The sequence below is a fragment of the Aphanomyces invadans genome (genome assembly GCF_000520115.1).
Source record: "Aphanomyces invadans strain NJM9701 unplaced genomic scaffold supercont1.37, whole genome shotgun sequence".
NCBI lineage: Eukaryota > Oomycota > Saprolegniomycetes > Saprolegniales > Verrucalvaceae > Aphanomyces > Aphanomyces invadans.
Genome location: NW_008580182.1, coordinates 336,475 through 352,078, shown reverse-complemented (window position 1 = coordinate 352,078; position 15,604 = coordinate 336,475). Strand labels below are relative to the sequence as shown.

The following is a 15,604-nucleotide window of genomic DNA, read 5'->3' as shown; positions in this document are numbered from 1 at the left end:
TTGTAAGTTAAACGTACACGACCACGATGCTAAAGTTGTTTGTCGACAATTGCACCACGTGGTTTTTGCCATTTTTTGCTGAATTTTTCAAGCGTCAACTACCATTCGACTAAAAATTGTTGATTGGCTGGTTTTACGAGCATCAGCAATGTTGAGTTGTCGTCCAGCGAATTGCCTTTTCTAGTACGACATATCTTTCTCCAAGTGCCCTGTCACCCACGCAACCCTATCTCGGATCGATTTAGATCTTATTTTTGGAATTTTGTCGCATCAGCAGGGATTACCAGGCGTTCGCAAAGCATGGACGTGCTAAAAAACTGAAGGTTGATCTGTGCTATAGTTGATGCGCTGCAATTCTGCTTGTTTTTCGTCCAACCATTTGTAAGAGTAGCTCGAATGCAACCAACGCAGCACAGTCGCCCAACAAACAGCCATGTCGAGGGAGTCGCCTCTCGAGGAGCATATTTTTCAGCACACGATGCATTGTCACGGAGGGCAGGGGTTCAACATCCATGTGCATTCCTCTTTGTATGAATCGGCGTGCCGCTCGTGGCGGCTGACGACTTTGATGGGTCAATCCCTTGGTTGGGGTGCAGGTTAGGTCATTGACCCAACCGTGTATATGCACTATTCGCTGCCACTTCATTTTTTCTCTTCGCGAAATTCCACAACTTACCCATTTCGTCGTCATTTGCGCCGTCACACCGCCGTTGAAGCGTCAACGCCCTGTACAAAAATGTGTTTGCGTCGCTCGACGAATGCATACCGCGAGCATGGCTATCTCCACGCTCATCAATCTAACTGGCCACGCATTCATGTGTAGTCTGCCGTCGTAGAGACATTGACCGCGCTCTCGATCCTCGTGCATGTCGGGAAGGGTCATTTCAAAAGAAAGCATATCACCCTCGCGAAGTTTCAGGAAAAATTTCAACTTTTGAACCCAACAATCAAAATCGCGAATTTCACGACAACCCCATCATATCAGGTTCTCGACACAACGACGGCGTCGCGCGGTCGGGCCAATCACATGCCGTCGTACATTAAACTTTTTGAATAAAAGTACGCGGAAATTGCACTCAATTTGGACAAAATAGAATCCGTCCCACTCAAGTCGGTGCGTCGACGTGCAACGATCAAATCCCAGCAAACTTCGCGACCCATTTTGAGATTCGCATGTTGCCGGGGCTTCGGACAAATCTCCAAGTGGATGTGGCAGCCGTGAATGACGTGACGACGGAGAAGGCGCACGCGACGGTGATCAAGGGCTCGTATCTGAACCTGCCGGATCAAACGGCCAAGATGCTGGCCGAGTCGCCATTGATTCCGTCGGGCAAACTGTACCAGTCCGCGTTTGTCGTGCTGTTGGGGGCTTTTCAGTACGGGTACCTGCTGGCTCAAATGGCGTGGATCGGGTTTAACTCGAAGGCGTGCTACGTACCTCCCGCTGTCGCCAAGCAGATCCCGCCGCTTCAGGGCCAGTGCATTCTGTTCCCGACGCACACGTCACAGGAGTGGACAACCGCCGTGACCGCGTGGATCGTCGGGGCTGGTGTCGGCGCGCTGTTTTCGGGCATCCCCGCCGATTCTCTTGGCCGCCGAACCACTCTCATGCTCAATACGTTCCTCATCATCGCGGGGGCGTTCGTCCAAATGCTGTCCAACAACATCCTGATGTTCACGATCGGCCGCGGCATTTCAGGCATTGCCACGGGTGTGGCCATTGTCGTCGGCAACTTGTACCTCCGCGAAGTTGCACCAGTGTCCCGTCGCGCATTTTTCCTCACGCTTCCCCAAATCATGTTGTCCTTTGGCGGCATGACCGTGTCGGCATTGCATTTTACCGTCACGTCAGAAGAACTCACGTGGCGCCTACTCTTTGGCGCGCCGATCGTGCTGGGGCTCCTCCAACTGTGCCTCTTTCCATGCATGATCAAGTCGCCGCACCACCTCGTCATGCACAAACGATTCGACCACGCCCGTGTTGCGCTGAGCCAATTGTACACGCAGCCATGCGACATTGAGTTGCATTTGAACGCCATGATCGTGTCGCATGAGAAGCAGGCCGTCGAGGCCGCGACCGCGTCGAAGCTCCGTCTCCTCCTTTCTGCCAAGTACCGTCGCCAAATGGTCGTCGCGATCGTCATGTGCCTGTCGCAGCAACTCGCCGGCATGAACGCCATCATTGCGTATTCGAACGGGTTCTTCTTGAACATTGGCATCCGCGAGACCCGCATATCCAACATCATCGTCAACTTTGGCCGGTTTCACGACATGTTTATGGCGGCGCGGTACCTCGATCGCTTCTCGCGCCGCACGCCGCTGCTCGTGGGCCTCACGGTAACGCTCTTGGCGTCTGTCGGGATCGTGTTCACGCAAGAGTACCCCGGGAACCCTGTCATGTTCAATGCGACCAACTACCTTGCGATCGTCACCGTGCTGTTCTTTGTCGCGTCGTACTGCTTCTCCGCGGGCTCCATGGCGTGGTTGATTTCGAACGAGCTCTTCCCAGAGCACATGAGCGCAACCGCCAACTCGATCTCGACCTTCTTCACGTTCGCCGCACAGTTCTTGATTGCAGTCTACTACCCCCAGCTCATGCGCCCGACCGCCGCCGGGAACTTTGCCTTTCTCATCTTCTCGGGCTGTCTCGTTTTCTTCATCGGGTTCGTGTTCTGGTTCGTTCCCAACACAAACAACAAGACGTCCGAAGAAGTCACGCGCCTCTTCTACGACGATGACAAGCTCCACACGATGTATCTCGATAAGTATGCGCAGAATGTCCACGACGTCGATGCCGGTCGCAAGACACTCGAAACCATCTAAGCATAACGCATACGTAAAATGCCACGAGAATACTTGGGTTGGCTGGGTGAGATGGTCGACGCTGGCGACGTTTGGATTGTCCTCAAGTTGCATGGTGGATGGTCAGGGCTGAATGCTTCGCCGTCGACATTGTGTACGCTTCCATGGAGGCTCTATCTATACATTTGTGGCCTTCTACAATGCGTGCAACATGCGCACCTCCTTCGCAACACTCCGTGGAAGAGTGGACTTCGTGTAGCCTGCATCGAGTGACCTCGACCTCGTCAATTTCACGCCTCAACGAAGATGTATTGTGTAGTTCCGTGAGGGATGAACTATGTCAGTGTGGGGTTTGCTGATAAGTACATGGACGTATGGAACAGGCGTTCTGTGCCGCGTAACCAATGTGCTGCACTGCTCCATTTCTGCATTCACATAGCCAAGCCTTCCTCTTCAAGAAGAAGCGAAGGGGGTCAATAAGCTTGATGAGTTTTCGAGTTGCTTTCGCTTGGGCGCGGAGGTTACGATCGACGCTGTAGTCCGGATAATAGTAACCGGGAATTCCCGGATAGACGTATCCGGAATGTTCCATCGACGACCTTTCCCGGGTATGTGCCACTAACAGAATTTACCCGTCGGCATCATGGTGGTGATTAACGTCAAGTTGAGCGAGACGGAAGGGTTCCTCTTCGAGACGACATGCAACACACCGAACGACACGGTCATTCGAGAGCTTGTGCACGTACACAACGCCCGTGTCCGCCTCGCGAACCTCGTGACTCACACGCAAAGCTTGTTCCAACACGGTGTGGCGAAGCATCCTCAAGAGCATGGGCTTGACTCGTATGCGTCGACCCCTGTCCACAAGGCTGAGTTCTATGAAGAAGACCCGCTTGGCCAGCGCACCGGGAATGGCGTGTGTCCGGCGCTCCGTGAGACGTTGACGCGAATGGTTGCCGACGTGAACCAATACTTGAAGTCGAACGCCCGTGTAGCCATCTCGCAAAACGTGCTGCAAGAGAAGCTGGACAACTTCCGCGGGCTCGTCATGATGGGATTTCCCATGGGACTTCCTGAATACGACGTCGTACAGCTTCTCTTGGACGGAAAGGACGAAGATGCTCTCGGCGGGACCCAGAGCGGTATGGACATCTTGAGCGCCGACACTGCCGAGCTGTGGTGGGCCGGCAAGCAATTCTTCCGCGACGAGACAGTCGGCGACCGTGTTGGGAAGAACGAAAAGACCAAAGTGATCGCCAAGCTTACCAAGAAAGCAAACGGGGCGCCCCAGCGCGAGCCAGCTGTAAGCCGTGACTCGATTTCTCATCGACACTGATCCACGGCCATGCAGGTGTCGGAAGAGGAGCGGAAGGCCATGATGGCACACTACTTTAAGAAGCAGGAAGAACTCAAGAAACTTGCAGACGAAGACGACGACGCATACTTGCACTCGTCGTGGGCGAACCCATCCCAGCTCAAGAATAGTCTGCGCGGGACAACCAACATCCGTCCGTTCTAATGGCCATGACGCGCACGCAGCTCCGCGCGCTTGAGAGACCGAGGATGGTCCTGTCGCCGGGAGAGCGAGTTGAAACGTATTGTGAATCGAGTTGAGGCTTGCGATCTACTTTGTTTGCCAGCCAGCGTCCGATCGAACCGGGGCCGGCTAATGGCCAGTTTCATGTGAATTGACCTGCGTAAAGACCAGCCGAGAGCTCCAGGATCGAAGATCGGAGTGCCGAGAGGTTGGATGTTGAATCCATTACAGCGTTTCTGTCGGGACTGTCACGACGGTGCAGGCCCTTGAACACTGCATCTCCTTCGCACAATTGCTTCATGGTTGACCGTTTTGAGCTCGTCGACGCTGTTCCACGACAGCGCTCGCTTGCGAGCGTTGCGAGGTGACGGATCCAAGTTATTGACGGTGGGCATCGTGGAGGCGGATGACGTGCCCTTGACGGGGACGTCGCCGATGCGGTCGAGCGCGTCCAGTGTCGACGGTGTCGCGAGGACGCTGACGGACCGATGGTGCCGTGTTGCTGTGATGTCGCGCTTTCCGATTCGAATTGGCGCGTTCTCTTCGCATCCAGCCATGAGTGGGGGCTGCTGCATGAGCCCGACATGGGTGCTACCGCGGCGAAAGGATGCCCTCGACGTCAGGACGCCGCAAGTCGGGTTGCGACGAAATTTTCGGCACGGAGGAGCCTGACCGTCGGCGCTCCCTTCGTTTCCAGCCAAAAAGGTGCTCGATGCGGCGGCACCGGCAGGCACGTTTAGCTCAAGCAACGATCCAAGTGGAGGAGTGCCTCCCGTGTCGGCAGCACCGCTGTCATCACCTTCGTGACGATGTGCATGCATGTTGTGAGTGCCTACAAACTGCAATGGTTTCTCGGCTGTAGTCGGTATAGCATCCAGCGCCGCAAGGGCTCGTTGTGTCTGGGGGGCGAGCTCGGGGGACTGAGTCGCGGTACCTGCGTCCATCGAAGCCGCCGGTTGCGGCAGTGCGGAGGGGCGGTTTGTGCCAGCTTCGATCGAGAGCGCTACCTCCCCACTTTGGGTGTAGGCAAGCACGAAGGGTGTCGTTGCCGCATCGGTACCGTCGGGAGTAACGAGAGCCGAGTGTTTCGAGGTTGGCAGTGGTTGCACATGGCTCTGTCTTGGATGTACTTGGTTGCTTTGGAAAGCTTTCATGGATGCCGACCTCGCCAACATGGACGGGCCGGAGGTTTTCAAGCTGTGACATGACTTGGATATGCTCTGGAGGCGGTGTCTGGAGTTTGGACGCAGCGTGGACGGCTTGGCCTTGGAGGAAGCCGAATGAGAGGATTCGGACGAAGGCACAAGCCCGTCGAGCAGATCCAAGTTGGGCAAGATGCTCGCGCTGCTCGACGGACACTTGCGAACGGACTTGATTCGGCGACCCACTGTCAAAGGCGAACTTTCTCCGCTGTCGGACGTGGACGTCACGCTCGACCGATGGCTCCCCAACCGTCGTATCGGGGCGTCCGCGACGGAAGTCGTTCTGCTCTCGAGCTGCTTCCTCCGGCTACTGCGACGGCGATGGCCAAGCTTGAACGATGACGAAGTAGCGATGTCTATTGGTTTCGTCGAGTAGGAACCAGTGGGGGCAGCATCGTCGGAAGGCGAGGTGGTGCTTTGGGTTGTACTCGAAGGCGAAATGGTGGGATGGGCGGCGGCAGTTGCTTCGGCCGTCGACTGCACGACGGCGAGCAGGTAGTCTTGCTTGGTCTTGACAAGCACATGCCGAGCGCTTTGACCGGCAGCATCGGTCGCGTCCACGTTCGCTCTAGTCATGCCGACTTCAGCTCCGATTCAACGTGGAGTCGAATGGCAAACCCTGCGCGCACGAGCGCTTCGACGACGCGAACGTGTTTCTTTCGGGCAGCCATCAGAAGCGCCGACTCGCCTTTGGAATTGGTCGCGTTGAGCAGCGGCCCTACCAAGGACGGAGTAGCTAGGAGCAGCTCCACCGTGTCTGCGCATCCCATGCGCGCTGCCATGTGCAGAGCGGAAACTTTTTCAGCGTTGGTGGCAGTGGCAGTCGCGGGGGCGGCGCCGATGAGAGCGACAGCAGTCCCATCGAATCCACTCGCCAATGCAAGTAGCAACGCATTGTTTCCGTCTAAGTCACGATCCCGTCGCAGTAAGAAGTCGTCGCTCACTCGAAAGTGGAGCCATCGAACCTGCGTCGACGACGGAGGCTATTGCGCCGTGCTGGAGTAGCAAGTGCACCACGGCTGTGTGGCCATGTCGAGCAGCCGCAACGAATGCATTCGTGTCGTGGGAGGATTCGTTCAGTAGCTTCGATCGGTCGCTTGCGTCAAAGGCGTCCAGCAAGAGACCGACGCACTCGACATGTCCGTTCGTGCATGCTGCGAGTAGCGGCGTCAGCGCAGCGTTCTTGTCTGTAAACGAGTTGTAGACGGTGCCGCGGAGGTTGAGCAGGGGGGCGACGCGTTCGCGAGGGGTCGCGAGGAGAAGGGTCAGCACGCTTGGCATGCCTTCGAGGGCCGTCAAGAGCACAGCCGACACGTGCTTTTCATTCACCAACGTGACGTCTGCACCGAGAGAGAGCAAGTGCGCGGCGATGGCCGCGTGGGCGTACTGACACGCAACTAGGAGCGGCGTGCTGTCCCACATGCCCCGGGCATTGAGCAGCGTCGGCGCGGCAGCCAGTGCGCTCTGCACCTTGTCCAAATTGCCTTGCTTGACTATAACGTGCCCACGTTGGCATGGCACAGGACGGAACCGGCCCTACCGACACGCAGGAGCGCAACCACATCGGGGTTGTCGACGGGCTCAAGGGTGGTGTCACATTCTGGGGCACGAGATGTCGTGGTGGTGATGGCACGACCTGTCATTTGAACCTCCTACTTTGGCGGGGAACATGAACACATTCGATCCATCCGCGCGCAACGTCGTCGAGTTGGACGTGGGAAACGTACCACATTTGCACGAGGTGCATTCGCCGCAGTCGGTGGTGGGGGCAGCAGCGGGGCCACGGTCGGCGTGGACGAAGCGCAGCCCATGCGGATGACTCGCGTGCCGTATTGGTGCGGACAACAAACTGCAGCTCGACGTTGTATAAATAGCAATCACAATGTTGACAGTGTCGTATTGAGTGTAGCAGTTATGCTAACAGCTATGGGTGTGAGCAAGGTCAGGCGGTCTTTTGCTGCTTATGCTCAAAGTCGTACTCGGCGACGCTCGCGGCGGCCGAGCACAGTTGGGCGACGTTGATGATGTTTTTGAGCACGCACGCAGGAAGACACAGAAAGTAGCACACCTACATGTCGACACGTCAACGCGTTGCAGAGTTTGAGGAGGTATGCGTACGATGGAGAGGGGCACGTTCGCGTACGGCACGACGAGCGCGGCGTCGTGAAGAAGGACGTAGTACAGGATGTAAAAGAATTCGGCGCCGACGCAACAGTACCCAAACAGTGGATAGCACCCGTAGTAGACGCGCAGGAGAAAGTTCTTGTTCGAGTCGACGGTCTTGTGGTGGCCGCGGGAGGCGTACATGTGGTACCAGTGCGACGAAAAGTCGAGCACAAGCAAAAAGAGGAAGAGGAGCGTTCGATCCTTGTCCAAATGGGACAAAATGACGAGGAGGCCGGCCGTCGAGCATCTACATCCCAAATACAATCACGATTCGCGACAACATGATCACGAGAGAACCTGTCCGTCACCATATCCAGGACGGCCCCAAACGTTGAGCATTGATCGAACCACCGAGCAAAGTACCCGTCGAAAAAGTCGCAGATGAAGCTGATGGCGTAGCACACGACCGCCGTCTTCCAGTCCGAGAGGGCCAGGTACAAGCTGTAGCCTGTTAAGAACACCCTCGTGTACCCGATCAAGTTCGGGATATAGAAGTACACTTCCTCCTTGCCCATCCTCGCGTGGTGCTTGCGTCGGGGTGGCGTCGTAGCGTTGTGCGGTCGGCTTCCACGTTTCACCACAGTGTGCGGCTCCAAATCGACCCACACGACGGCACTGTACATCATACTTACATATTACTGCATACAAATGTTGTGGTCGTGAAGGATCTTTAAGGCAGTTGTATGGGCAATTCACAAAATTTGAACTTGAATAAAGTATTCAGTTTGCAAGACCGTTTTTATCCGGTCGATCCGGAAGACTGAGCACTAACGTACAAACTTTCGACGCCGCGATGACGGGTTCGCCTGGAGCAAGGCGGTGGAGCCACGGGCGCAACCATGTACTCCGCCGCATTCATCGGGGATACGTAAGAATCCGTGTGAGTCGGAATTGTAGGATTGGTTCGGTCCTGCGATCCCAGATCGGAGCGATCGCACAGGCTGACGCCGTGACCAGTTGGGGCCACATTGCTTCAACACACATCAAATGGGTAGAACAATGAAGCTGACAAACTGAAACATGGTGAGCACCCTCAGCGAGGCTTGGTGATGTCGTGCGAATGCAAGCCCTATCTTTAGCTCGCTTGGTAACAGCTGAGTAGTTGTCCAAAGGTCGGACCAATGGCCCCACCGGCTCCGACCACTGATGGAAAGATTCCCAAGACGACAGAGAAGCCCTTCAAACGATCACGCAAAGTCGTCGTAGACGTGTCGTTGTGTCGGTATGCGATCATCAAGCGGTGCTTGAAAGATCGAGGTGGGGCGACAACCCAACTCTTGCACGACTCACAAGTGTGCGACGGCAGGATTTCGACTTGTCCGGACGAAGAAGTCGGACGTCGAGTGGGACATCTGGTGGAGCGATCGCGGTGAGCTGCTCAAGGACGCGCGGCGCCTGAACGCATTCCAGAAGGTCAACCACTTTCCCAGCATGGAGGACATTTGCCGCAAGGACTTTCTCGCCAACAACCTGTACGGCGACGGTCGAAATGTGGCATGTTGATCGCACGGCCATACGTGTAGCAATGCCATGCGAAAACTCCTACCAGACGACTACGACTTCTTCCCTCGATCGTTCTTGATTCCAGCCGAGCGCATGGAGCTACAACAGTGCATGGAAGCCGACAAGCGTGGGGCGACCTACATCGTCAAGGTAAGCACGGCATCACGGACATGGCCATCGTGCCCGTGCCACATGCAAAGTGGATGGTCGAGGACATGCGGTGAAATGCGCTGTGCGGTCGTAGCCGCGAACGCTGTGCCAAGGCAAAGGCATCTCGTTGATTCAATCGTTTCAAAAGCTCTCCACCAAGGACCCATGCGTTGTTCAAAAGTTGGTCGGCCACACCGACGGCCAAGCGGTCAAATCGTTGGTTTGACTAGATATATTCACAATCCGCTGCTCATTGACGGGTTCAAGTTCGATCTGCGCATCTATGTAAGATCTGCACCTATGCCGTGCACCCATCGTTACATGCACCTTGGCGGGTAGGTGCTCGTGTACAGCGTCGACCCGCTCCACGTGTACATATTCCGCAATGGCCTCGCCCGATTCTGCACGACGCCATTCGAAGCGCCGAAGCGATCGAATCTGCATCAGACGCGCATGCACTTGACGAAGTTGGGGAGCATCAGCCACACACGGGTCTGACTCTGCTCGTGAGTAGTTATGCTATCAACAAGAAGAGCAAAGACTTTGTTCGATCCGCAGACGAGACCACGGGCAGCAAGAGGAGCCTGGCGTTCGTGATGCAGCATCTCCAGGATGATCATGGCATGGATCCGAACGCAGTGTGGGCCGATATTTGCGATGTCGTGCTCAAGACGCTCCTGGCCATTCAACCGCGTCTGGCAGCGAGTTACCGTAACTTTTTTGGGGCCGATGAGATCAAGGGACGGCAGTGGGGTCCAGCGGCCTTTGAGATCCTCGGGTTCGATGTTATGTTGGACGAGCGGGGCAAGGCGTGGATGGTCGAGGTGAACCACGCGCCGAGTTTTGCAGGTGCGGCGGCGCTAAGTAACGTGGATGGAGACTAATGGCGTTGGTGTAGGTGACTCGACTCTGGACAAGCAGATCAAGACGCCACTCATCGCCCAAGCGCTCGACATCTTAGCAGTGACAAATCTGTCCAAGCGGCAATATCAATCTGTACGACAGCATCACTGATCGTTGCGATTTGTGAAATGCGATTCCCCATGGCCGATCTGTGCCGTAGAAACATCGAAAAGTGTGGAAGACCCGATTATGGAATGCCACGAGTGCTGTCGCTGTCGCCAAAAAGGCGAAAGGAGACATTCGCACGCCCACCTCTGGACTGGTAGAGCCTCCGCCTCCAGTTGTCGAGCCACAAGTAGTGGAGCTGACCGAAGAAGACGCAGTTGATCCTGTCGACGACAATGGATCGGGGCTTAGCGAAGACGAAAACGAAAACGACTCTCCTGCGAAAGCAAAGTCATCGAGCAACAAAATTCATCCCGACGATTCGGCGCAAGACAACAACCATGAAAAAGAGATGGATTCCTTTGGGAATACGTACGAGCGCATCTACCCGCCACCTGCATCCATGTCCCCTGCGCTCTCGGCCAAGTACGCTCGCATCCTTGCCGCGGCCGAAACAAATCGGTCGAAACTGTGGGGGTAAGATTACCGCTCGTCCGGATAATGAACGCACTCGTCGGATAATGAACGTATGAAAAATACATAGCATTCGTCCGGATACTGAATGGTTGATGCGGATATCCGTGGCATCTGGATGTCGTTCTAAGCTTTATCCGGATTCCCTGCTGTCATGTCCAATCACACAACCGGCATGTGGCGGGCATCTCCATTGGCGGCGCTGGCGGCGCGTGTCCTTCCGCGGAGGTTCGCCCCTGTGGCTTTCTACTCCAAAGCGGCCAAAGGTCACTCAAATCCGCTGTACTCCCCTGAAAATCTTCGGGACATCGCGACCGCGATTCACAAGCGCAACGACAAAGCGTACCTGGACTTGCCATCAAGGTTCACCATTCCCATCGATGACGACGACTTCCCGCAGCATCTGCGTGGCGCGACAATTGACATGGCCCAGTTTCGACACCGATTGAAGACGCAGGCTATCCCAACAGAAATCGTCCAGCGACTCAACGCGATGAACTTTGTGTGGAATCCACGGCAGCATCGTTGGAACTTGAACCTCAAAGCGCTGAAAGCGTTTGTTGACCTGCATGGTCATGCTGCCGTGCCACAAAATTTTGTAGTCCCAGAGGACTCTAAATGGCCTGAGGAAAGCTGGGGAATTCGTTTGGGATTTTTTGTCAAGTCCATGCGTGCAAATGAAGATAATCTGGCGGCAACGCGGCTTGAGCAGCTGGAAAAGCTTGGGTTCGTATGGGATGTGAATTCGACGTGGCAACTTCGCGTGGAGGCCATGGCGCACTTCAAGACCTTGCACGGACATCTTCGCATACCATCGACGTTTGAAGTACCCGAACGAAAAAGTTGGCCACGGGAAATGTGGAAGCTAAAGTTGGGCCACATCGTCAAGAACACTCGCGGCCGGCAGCACATGATCCCTCCTGATCGAGTCGTACAGCTGACTGAACTGGGGTTCGAATGGAAACTAAAGTAACCACATGGGATCGTACATGCATGCAATCTCGTTGCTTTGTCCAAGAAGCTATCTTGTCCACTCTCGTTGGCATCGTGACTCTTCCCAAGTACAGACTCGTTGGGGTACGACTGCCTTCCGTGGCGCTGCGTTCTCGATGCTGTGTGGTGGTCGTCGCCTTCGTTCTGAATTGACAGGTCATCCGGATAATTTGTCGAGTGACCGGATAATGGATAGGATGATCAATTGGTTCCGCGAAGAAACCAACTTGAAGCCATCCACACCGCCAGCATGGAAGACCACGTGCTGGTGCTGGCGTCTAGCAAAGACGGGAATATCTACGTAGTGGACCCGATGTGCGGCGCGCAACTCTTCATCTTCAAAGGCAGCTCGTGCTCTCGTCATGGTCTCGTCGCCATTCCACGCACGCACCACCTGATCGCGTTGCAACCGGGCAAACTCGCCATGCACATGCACATGTGGGGGAAGGATGTTCCCCATTTCAAGTGCCACGTGACCGAACATATGGGCCCCATGGTCACGACGTCGGAAGGAAACTACTGCATTGCGGGTGGAGCCTCTGGAAAGATGTATCTGTGGTGCGTCGCCTCCGGTGCGCTGCTTCATGTTTGGGACGCTCATTACAAAGCGGTATAAGCTCGACTGCTCGTATTGATCCATGTTTACAGGATTTCTTAGGTCAGTGCACTCCGATTAACGTCGGACGATGCCTTCGTCGTGTCTGGTGGTGAAGATGCAGTCGTCCACGTCTGGCGCCTCCTCGACCTTCTCGATGCCTCGTCCACCGATTCTGCGCTACAAAGCAGCGCTGCACCGGTATACACATGGACAGATCACGTGCTGCCCATTACAAGTATTCATTGTGGGCTGGGTGGTGTCAACGGCCGCGTCTTCACTTCATCGTTGGATCGCACGACCAAAGTCTACGACATTCCCTCCGGCTCGTGCTTGGTCTCGATCACTTGTCCGTCGTTCATCAACGTGTGCGTCGCCGATGCAATGGAAAACCGGCTATTTCTCGGAGCGGGCGATGGACGCATCTACGTAGTGGACTTGCACGCTGCGGCGACGGCTGCAACTGCCGCCGCTGCTCGTGTAGTCGTGGCCCACGGGGGAACTCCTTTTGCAAAGGATGCACTCAGTATGGATGGGTTTGTCGGCCACGAAACCCCTGTCACCGCGCTTCTTGTCAGCGTGTGTGGTCAATACGTCATCTCTGGCGATGATGAAGGCACGGTTCGCGTGTGGGACAGCGTATCTCGTCAGTCGCTCCGTGCCGTGTCTTTTCTGAAAGGCGGCGTGTCGTCGATGCTATTATTGCCGCGACCGGCCGGTCTCTTCCATCCCGTGAAGGAAGCCTCCAACCTCGGCATTGCACCGTTTAAGAAGTACATGTAGCTATATGACAAGAAGGTGAATTTCGGCAAAACAAGCGTCAAAAACGGGAGAAAAGTAGAAAAAATTACGATAAATTTTAAAGCGCATCCCCCGGCACACAACTCAGTCGTCGATGATCTTCTTGGTGGTTGGGAACCCCAGCTTCTGCTGGTTTGCCATGCATGCTTGGACGCAGGAGAGGCCCCACCCGTCGCAGTTTCTGTTCACAGACACAAAGGTCGGACACAGTCGCTTGCAGTCCCGCTTGATTGACATATTGAGCCCGAGGCAGGCGTTGCCGTAGATTGCGTACACTGACGAGTTGGTGCAGACAAAGTCGACACACGCATTGCGTGCCGCCGCGAGGCCAGCTTCTTCAGATCCTTGGCTGATGCATGCGGCAACCAGGAGCAAGCTGCACATATGCAATAGTCGGGCGAGCATACTGAGGGTCGTAGTTAGGGCGACTTGGGAGATGCCAAAGTGACTCCCTCCAAGTGGTGCTAGACGACCACCATCTCGTCGTACATGTCCTGTTCACCTTGGTCAGTCGTTTCATGCCGTTGGGCCGTTTTACAGGTCCGAGTGGCGGCCAAAGCCTTTTGGGCCATGCAAGAAACGAAGAAACCTCTCGCTTATCTCGCCCTCCATCTCACCAAACCGACACGACCGAATTGAAATTCCTACTTAGTATTACTACTTGTCGACCTCTCATACTGTAGTTACGGGCGAGTGGATGGCGATTCGAAATCCCGTCGGTGTGGCGCGACATTGCACTCCTTGCGCTTGTTGGCCGTCGATGGGTGGCTCGGAAGAGGCTGCCCGTGGCGGTCGCCAGAATATCGAATGCTCCAAACGATGGAATATCGGGATTCTGGCAAATGGTGGGCTTTTGGCATGCGTGAACCTCCACGACAATCACCAAATCGTCCAAGGTCATCAAGCACTTATCGGCTATGCCAGCTTATTTGTCAGCGTTGTTCTCTGTCGGCGGCATGGCTGCGACCGTACGTCGTGATCGACGAAGCGATGGATTTCCCTGGCTGGTGGTCTCTTTGCCGACGCTTGGCACAGCGTGCTTGACCTGGGCGGGCCTTTCGACTTTTATCAACCAGAACATCGTGGGGAATACCGTGATTGTCTTCATTGACCGGATCAGGTACGCCCTACTTGTGGCTATGGCCGCTCCTCGTTTATGCCAAGACTCACTTTCCCATCAACCCGCCGTTTTACACGCAACCGTACTCGATGATGTTCTTGGTGCAGACGCTGTACGTAGTTGAGAACAACCTGCAGTAACTTTAACTATTGAAGAACGTCGCAAAGTTGCGTGGCTCGTTCCGATGCTTTTAGGGCTGATGGTGCTGGTCTGTGCGATGGCAGTGGTCATGTTCAAGTTTCGGACTACTTTCTCGCACATCTCGAGCCGCATCGCAGTGGACAACCAAGATCGGGGCGACATTGCGGTCGAGATCGGCGTCCTCCCGAACTCGAGTGGTGGGCCTCAGGAGACGGAACTCATCCCTTCGTCGCGCAACCTTCCAACTAGACTGGCACCCGTGGGATGGTGGGTTTGTTTGTCAAACGAATGCAGTCGAGAAAAACGACGGCACTAATATCCTCAACCAAAGGGACGCCTCGGTCCCACATGTCGTTGTGCTGGGCGACTCGCACGCCAACATGATTGCCCCACGCTTTGCTAAATTGTTTCAGGTGGCCCAGGAGGTCACGAACCCTTTTTCCCAGATCTTGTTTCGCAACTTTGACGGAACACCGCCGCTTAGCTGCATCCCGTGGCATTGAACGAACGTCGATTTTATCGTCCAAGCCAAGCCCAAAGTCGTATTCTACTCTTCCAACTGGATGCAGTTCTTGTGAGCCGGCGGAAAGGGCCCACTCAAGACGAGCGAGATCCCCACATGTTGTAAGATGTGGTGGCAATACGGATGTGAGAACCAAAGTGCCGAGGACCGCCGTGTTCTCGTCAAGCGGCTCGAGACAGAGATGTAAGCGTTTACAGCGGTAGGGATCAGAGTATTTGTGGCATCGACGAACCCCAAAGAGGCGAGTTCGCCACTTCCAAGATGCTCAACGGTTGTCGCGTGTGATGTAGGCTTAAGGTCTACTAACAGCTCAACGGTTGTCGCGTGTGATGTAGGCTTAAGGTCTACTAACTGTAAGCATGCGCACTTGACGGGAGTGAATACTAACTAGTGTTAGCCTCCTGCGGGCCCAAGCCCGGGATCAAGCAAGCGACGCATCGCGTCTCCGATGGAGACCGCCATCGAGAGCGGCCAGCTCTGCCGCGTCGTATCCGGATTCATTCTATTCTTCTGGGTGTGCCCTTCGGCCATCCCTAACCCGAACTGCTCTCTGATTGGCTATATCTTTTGATGATGATCTGTGATTGGT

The 15,604-nt window shown here is 55.2% G+C and overlaps 8 protein-coding genes across 9 annotated transcripts; 5 read left to right on the top strand and 3 right to left on the bottom strand.

The window, feature by feature from the left end:
• The first annotated feature begins 1,080 nt into the window (after positions 1-1,080).
• H310_12245 (hypothetical protein) lies at positions 1,081-3,299 on the top strand. Its single transcript, XM_008879239.1, has one exon. It carries the CDS (start codon positions 1,174-1,176, stop codon positions 2,821-2,823), a length of 1,650 nt encoding a protein of 549 aa, XP_008877461.1. The 5' UTR covers positions 1,081-1,173; the 3' UTR covers positions 2,824-3,299.
• Positions 3,300-3,424: 125 nt separating this feature from the next.
• Positions 3,425-5,348, top strand: H310_12244 (hypothetical protein). The gene is made up of 2 exons (XM_008879238.1): positions 3,425-4,105; positions 4,154-5,348. Exons 1-2 carry the CDS (start codon positions 3,446-3,448, stop codon positions 4,319-4,321), a joined length of 828 nt encoding a protein of 275 aa, XP_008877460.1. The 5' UTR covers positions 3,425-3,445; the 3' UTR covers positions 4,322-5,348.
• H310_12243 (hypothetical protein) lies at positions 4,588-7,402 on the bottom strand (the record flags this gene model as incomplete). The annotated part of the gene is made up of 5 exons (XM_008879237.1): positions 7,269-7,402; positions 7,082-7,193; positions 6,507-7,034; positions 6,160-6,445; positions 4,588-6,109 (listed from the first exon to the last, which is right to left on the bottom strand). The coding sequence occupies exons 1-5, from the start codon at positions 7,350-7,352 to the stop codon at positions 4,588-4,590; spliced, it is 2,532 nt and encodes an 843-aa protein (XP_008877459.1). The 5' UTR covers positions 7,353-7,402.
• A 10-nt stretch (positions 7,403-7,412) lies between these two features.
• H310_12242 (hypothetical protein) lies at positions 7,413-8,309 on the bottom strand. Its single transcript, XM_008879236.1, has 3 exons — positions 8,005-8,309; positions 7,660-7,954; positions 7,413-7,609 (listed from the first exon to the last, which is right to left on the bottom strand). Exons 1-3 carry the CDS (start codon positions 8,220-8,222, stop codon positions 7,484-7,486), a joined length of 639 nt encoding a protein of 212 aa, XP_008877458.1. The 5' UTR covers positions 8,223-8,309; the 3' UTR covers positions 7,413-7,483.
• A 476-nt stretch (positions 8,310-8,785) lies between these two features.
• Positions 8,786-10,924, top strand: H310_12241. 2 transcript variants are annotated; one of them, XM_008879235.1, is made up of 9 exons: positions 8,786-8,964; positions 9,014-9,179; positions 9,231-9,360; positions 9,455-9,540; positions 9,591-9,645; positions 9,700-9,827; positions 9,875-10,209; positions 10,259-10,356; positions 10,424-10,924. In XM_008879235.1, the coding sequence occupies exons 1-9, from the start codon at positions 8,829-8,831 to the stop codon at positions 10,847-10,849; spliced, it is 1,560 nt and encodes a 519-aa protein (XP_008877457.1). In that variant the 5' UTR covers positions 8,786-8,828; the 3' UTR covers positions 10,850-10,924. The 2 variants fall into 2 exon arrangements, with proteins under 2 accessions (XP_008877457.1, XP_008877456.1); XM_008879234.1 differs by having other exon boundaries at positions 10,259-10,924.
• Positions 10,925-10,991: 67 nt separating this feature from the next.
• H310_12240 (hypothetical protein) lies at positions 10,992-11,861 on the top strand. The gene has a single exon (XM_008879233.1). It carries the CDS (start codon positions 10,997-10,999, stop codon positions 11,813-11,815), a length of 819 nt encoding a protein of 272 aa, XP_008877455.1. The 5' UTR covers positions 10,992-10,996; the 3' UTR covers positions 11,816-11,861.
• A 194-nt stretch (positions 11,862-12,055) lies between these two features.
• Positions 12,056-13,667, top strand: H310_12239 (hypothetical protein). Its single transcript, XM_008879232.1, has 2 exons — positions 12,056-12,445; positions 12,494-13,667. Exons 1-2 carry the CDS (start codon positions 12,086-12,088, stop codon positions 13,211-13,213), a joined length of 1,080 nt encoding a protein of 359 aa, XP_008877454.1. The 5' UTR covers positions 12,056-12,085; the 3' UTR covers positions 13,214-13,667.
• On the bottom strand, positions 13,258-13,857 carry H310_12238 (hypothetical protein). Its single transcript, XM_008879231.1, has one exon. It carries the CDS (start codon positions 13,634-13,636, stop codon positions 13,316-13,318), a length of 321 nt encoding a protein of 106 aa, XP_008877453.1. The 5' UTR covers positions 13,637-13,857; the 3' UTR covers positions 13,258-13,315.
• Between the last annotated feature and the right edge of the window lie 1,747 nt (positions 13,858-15,604).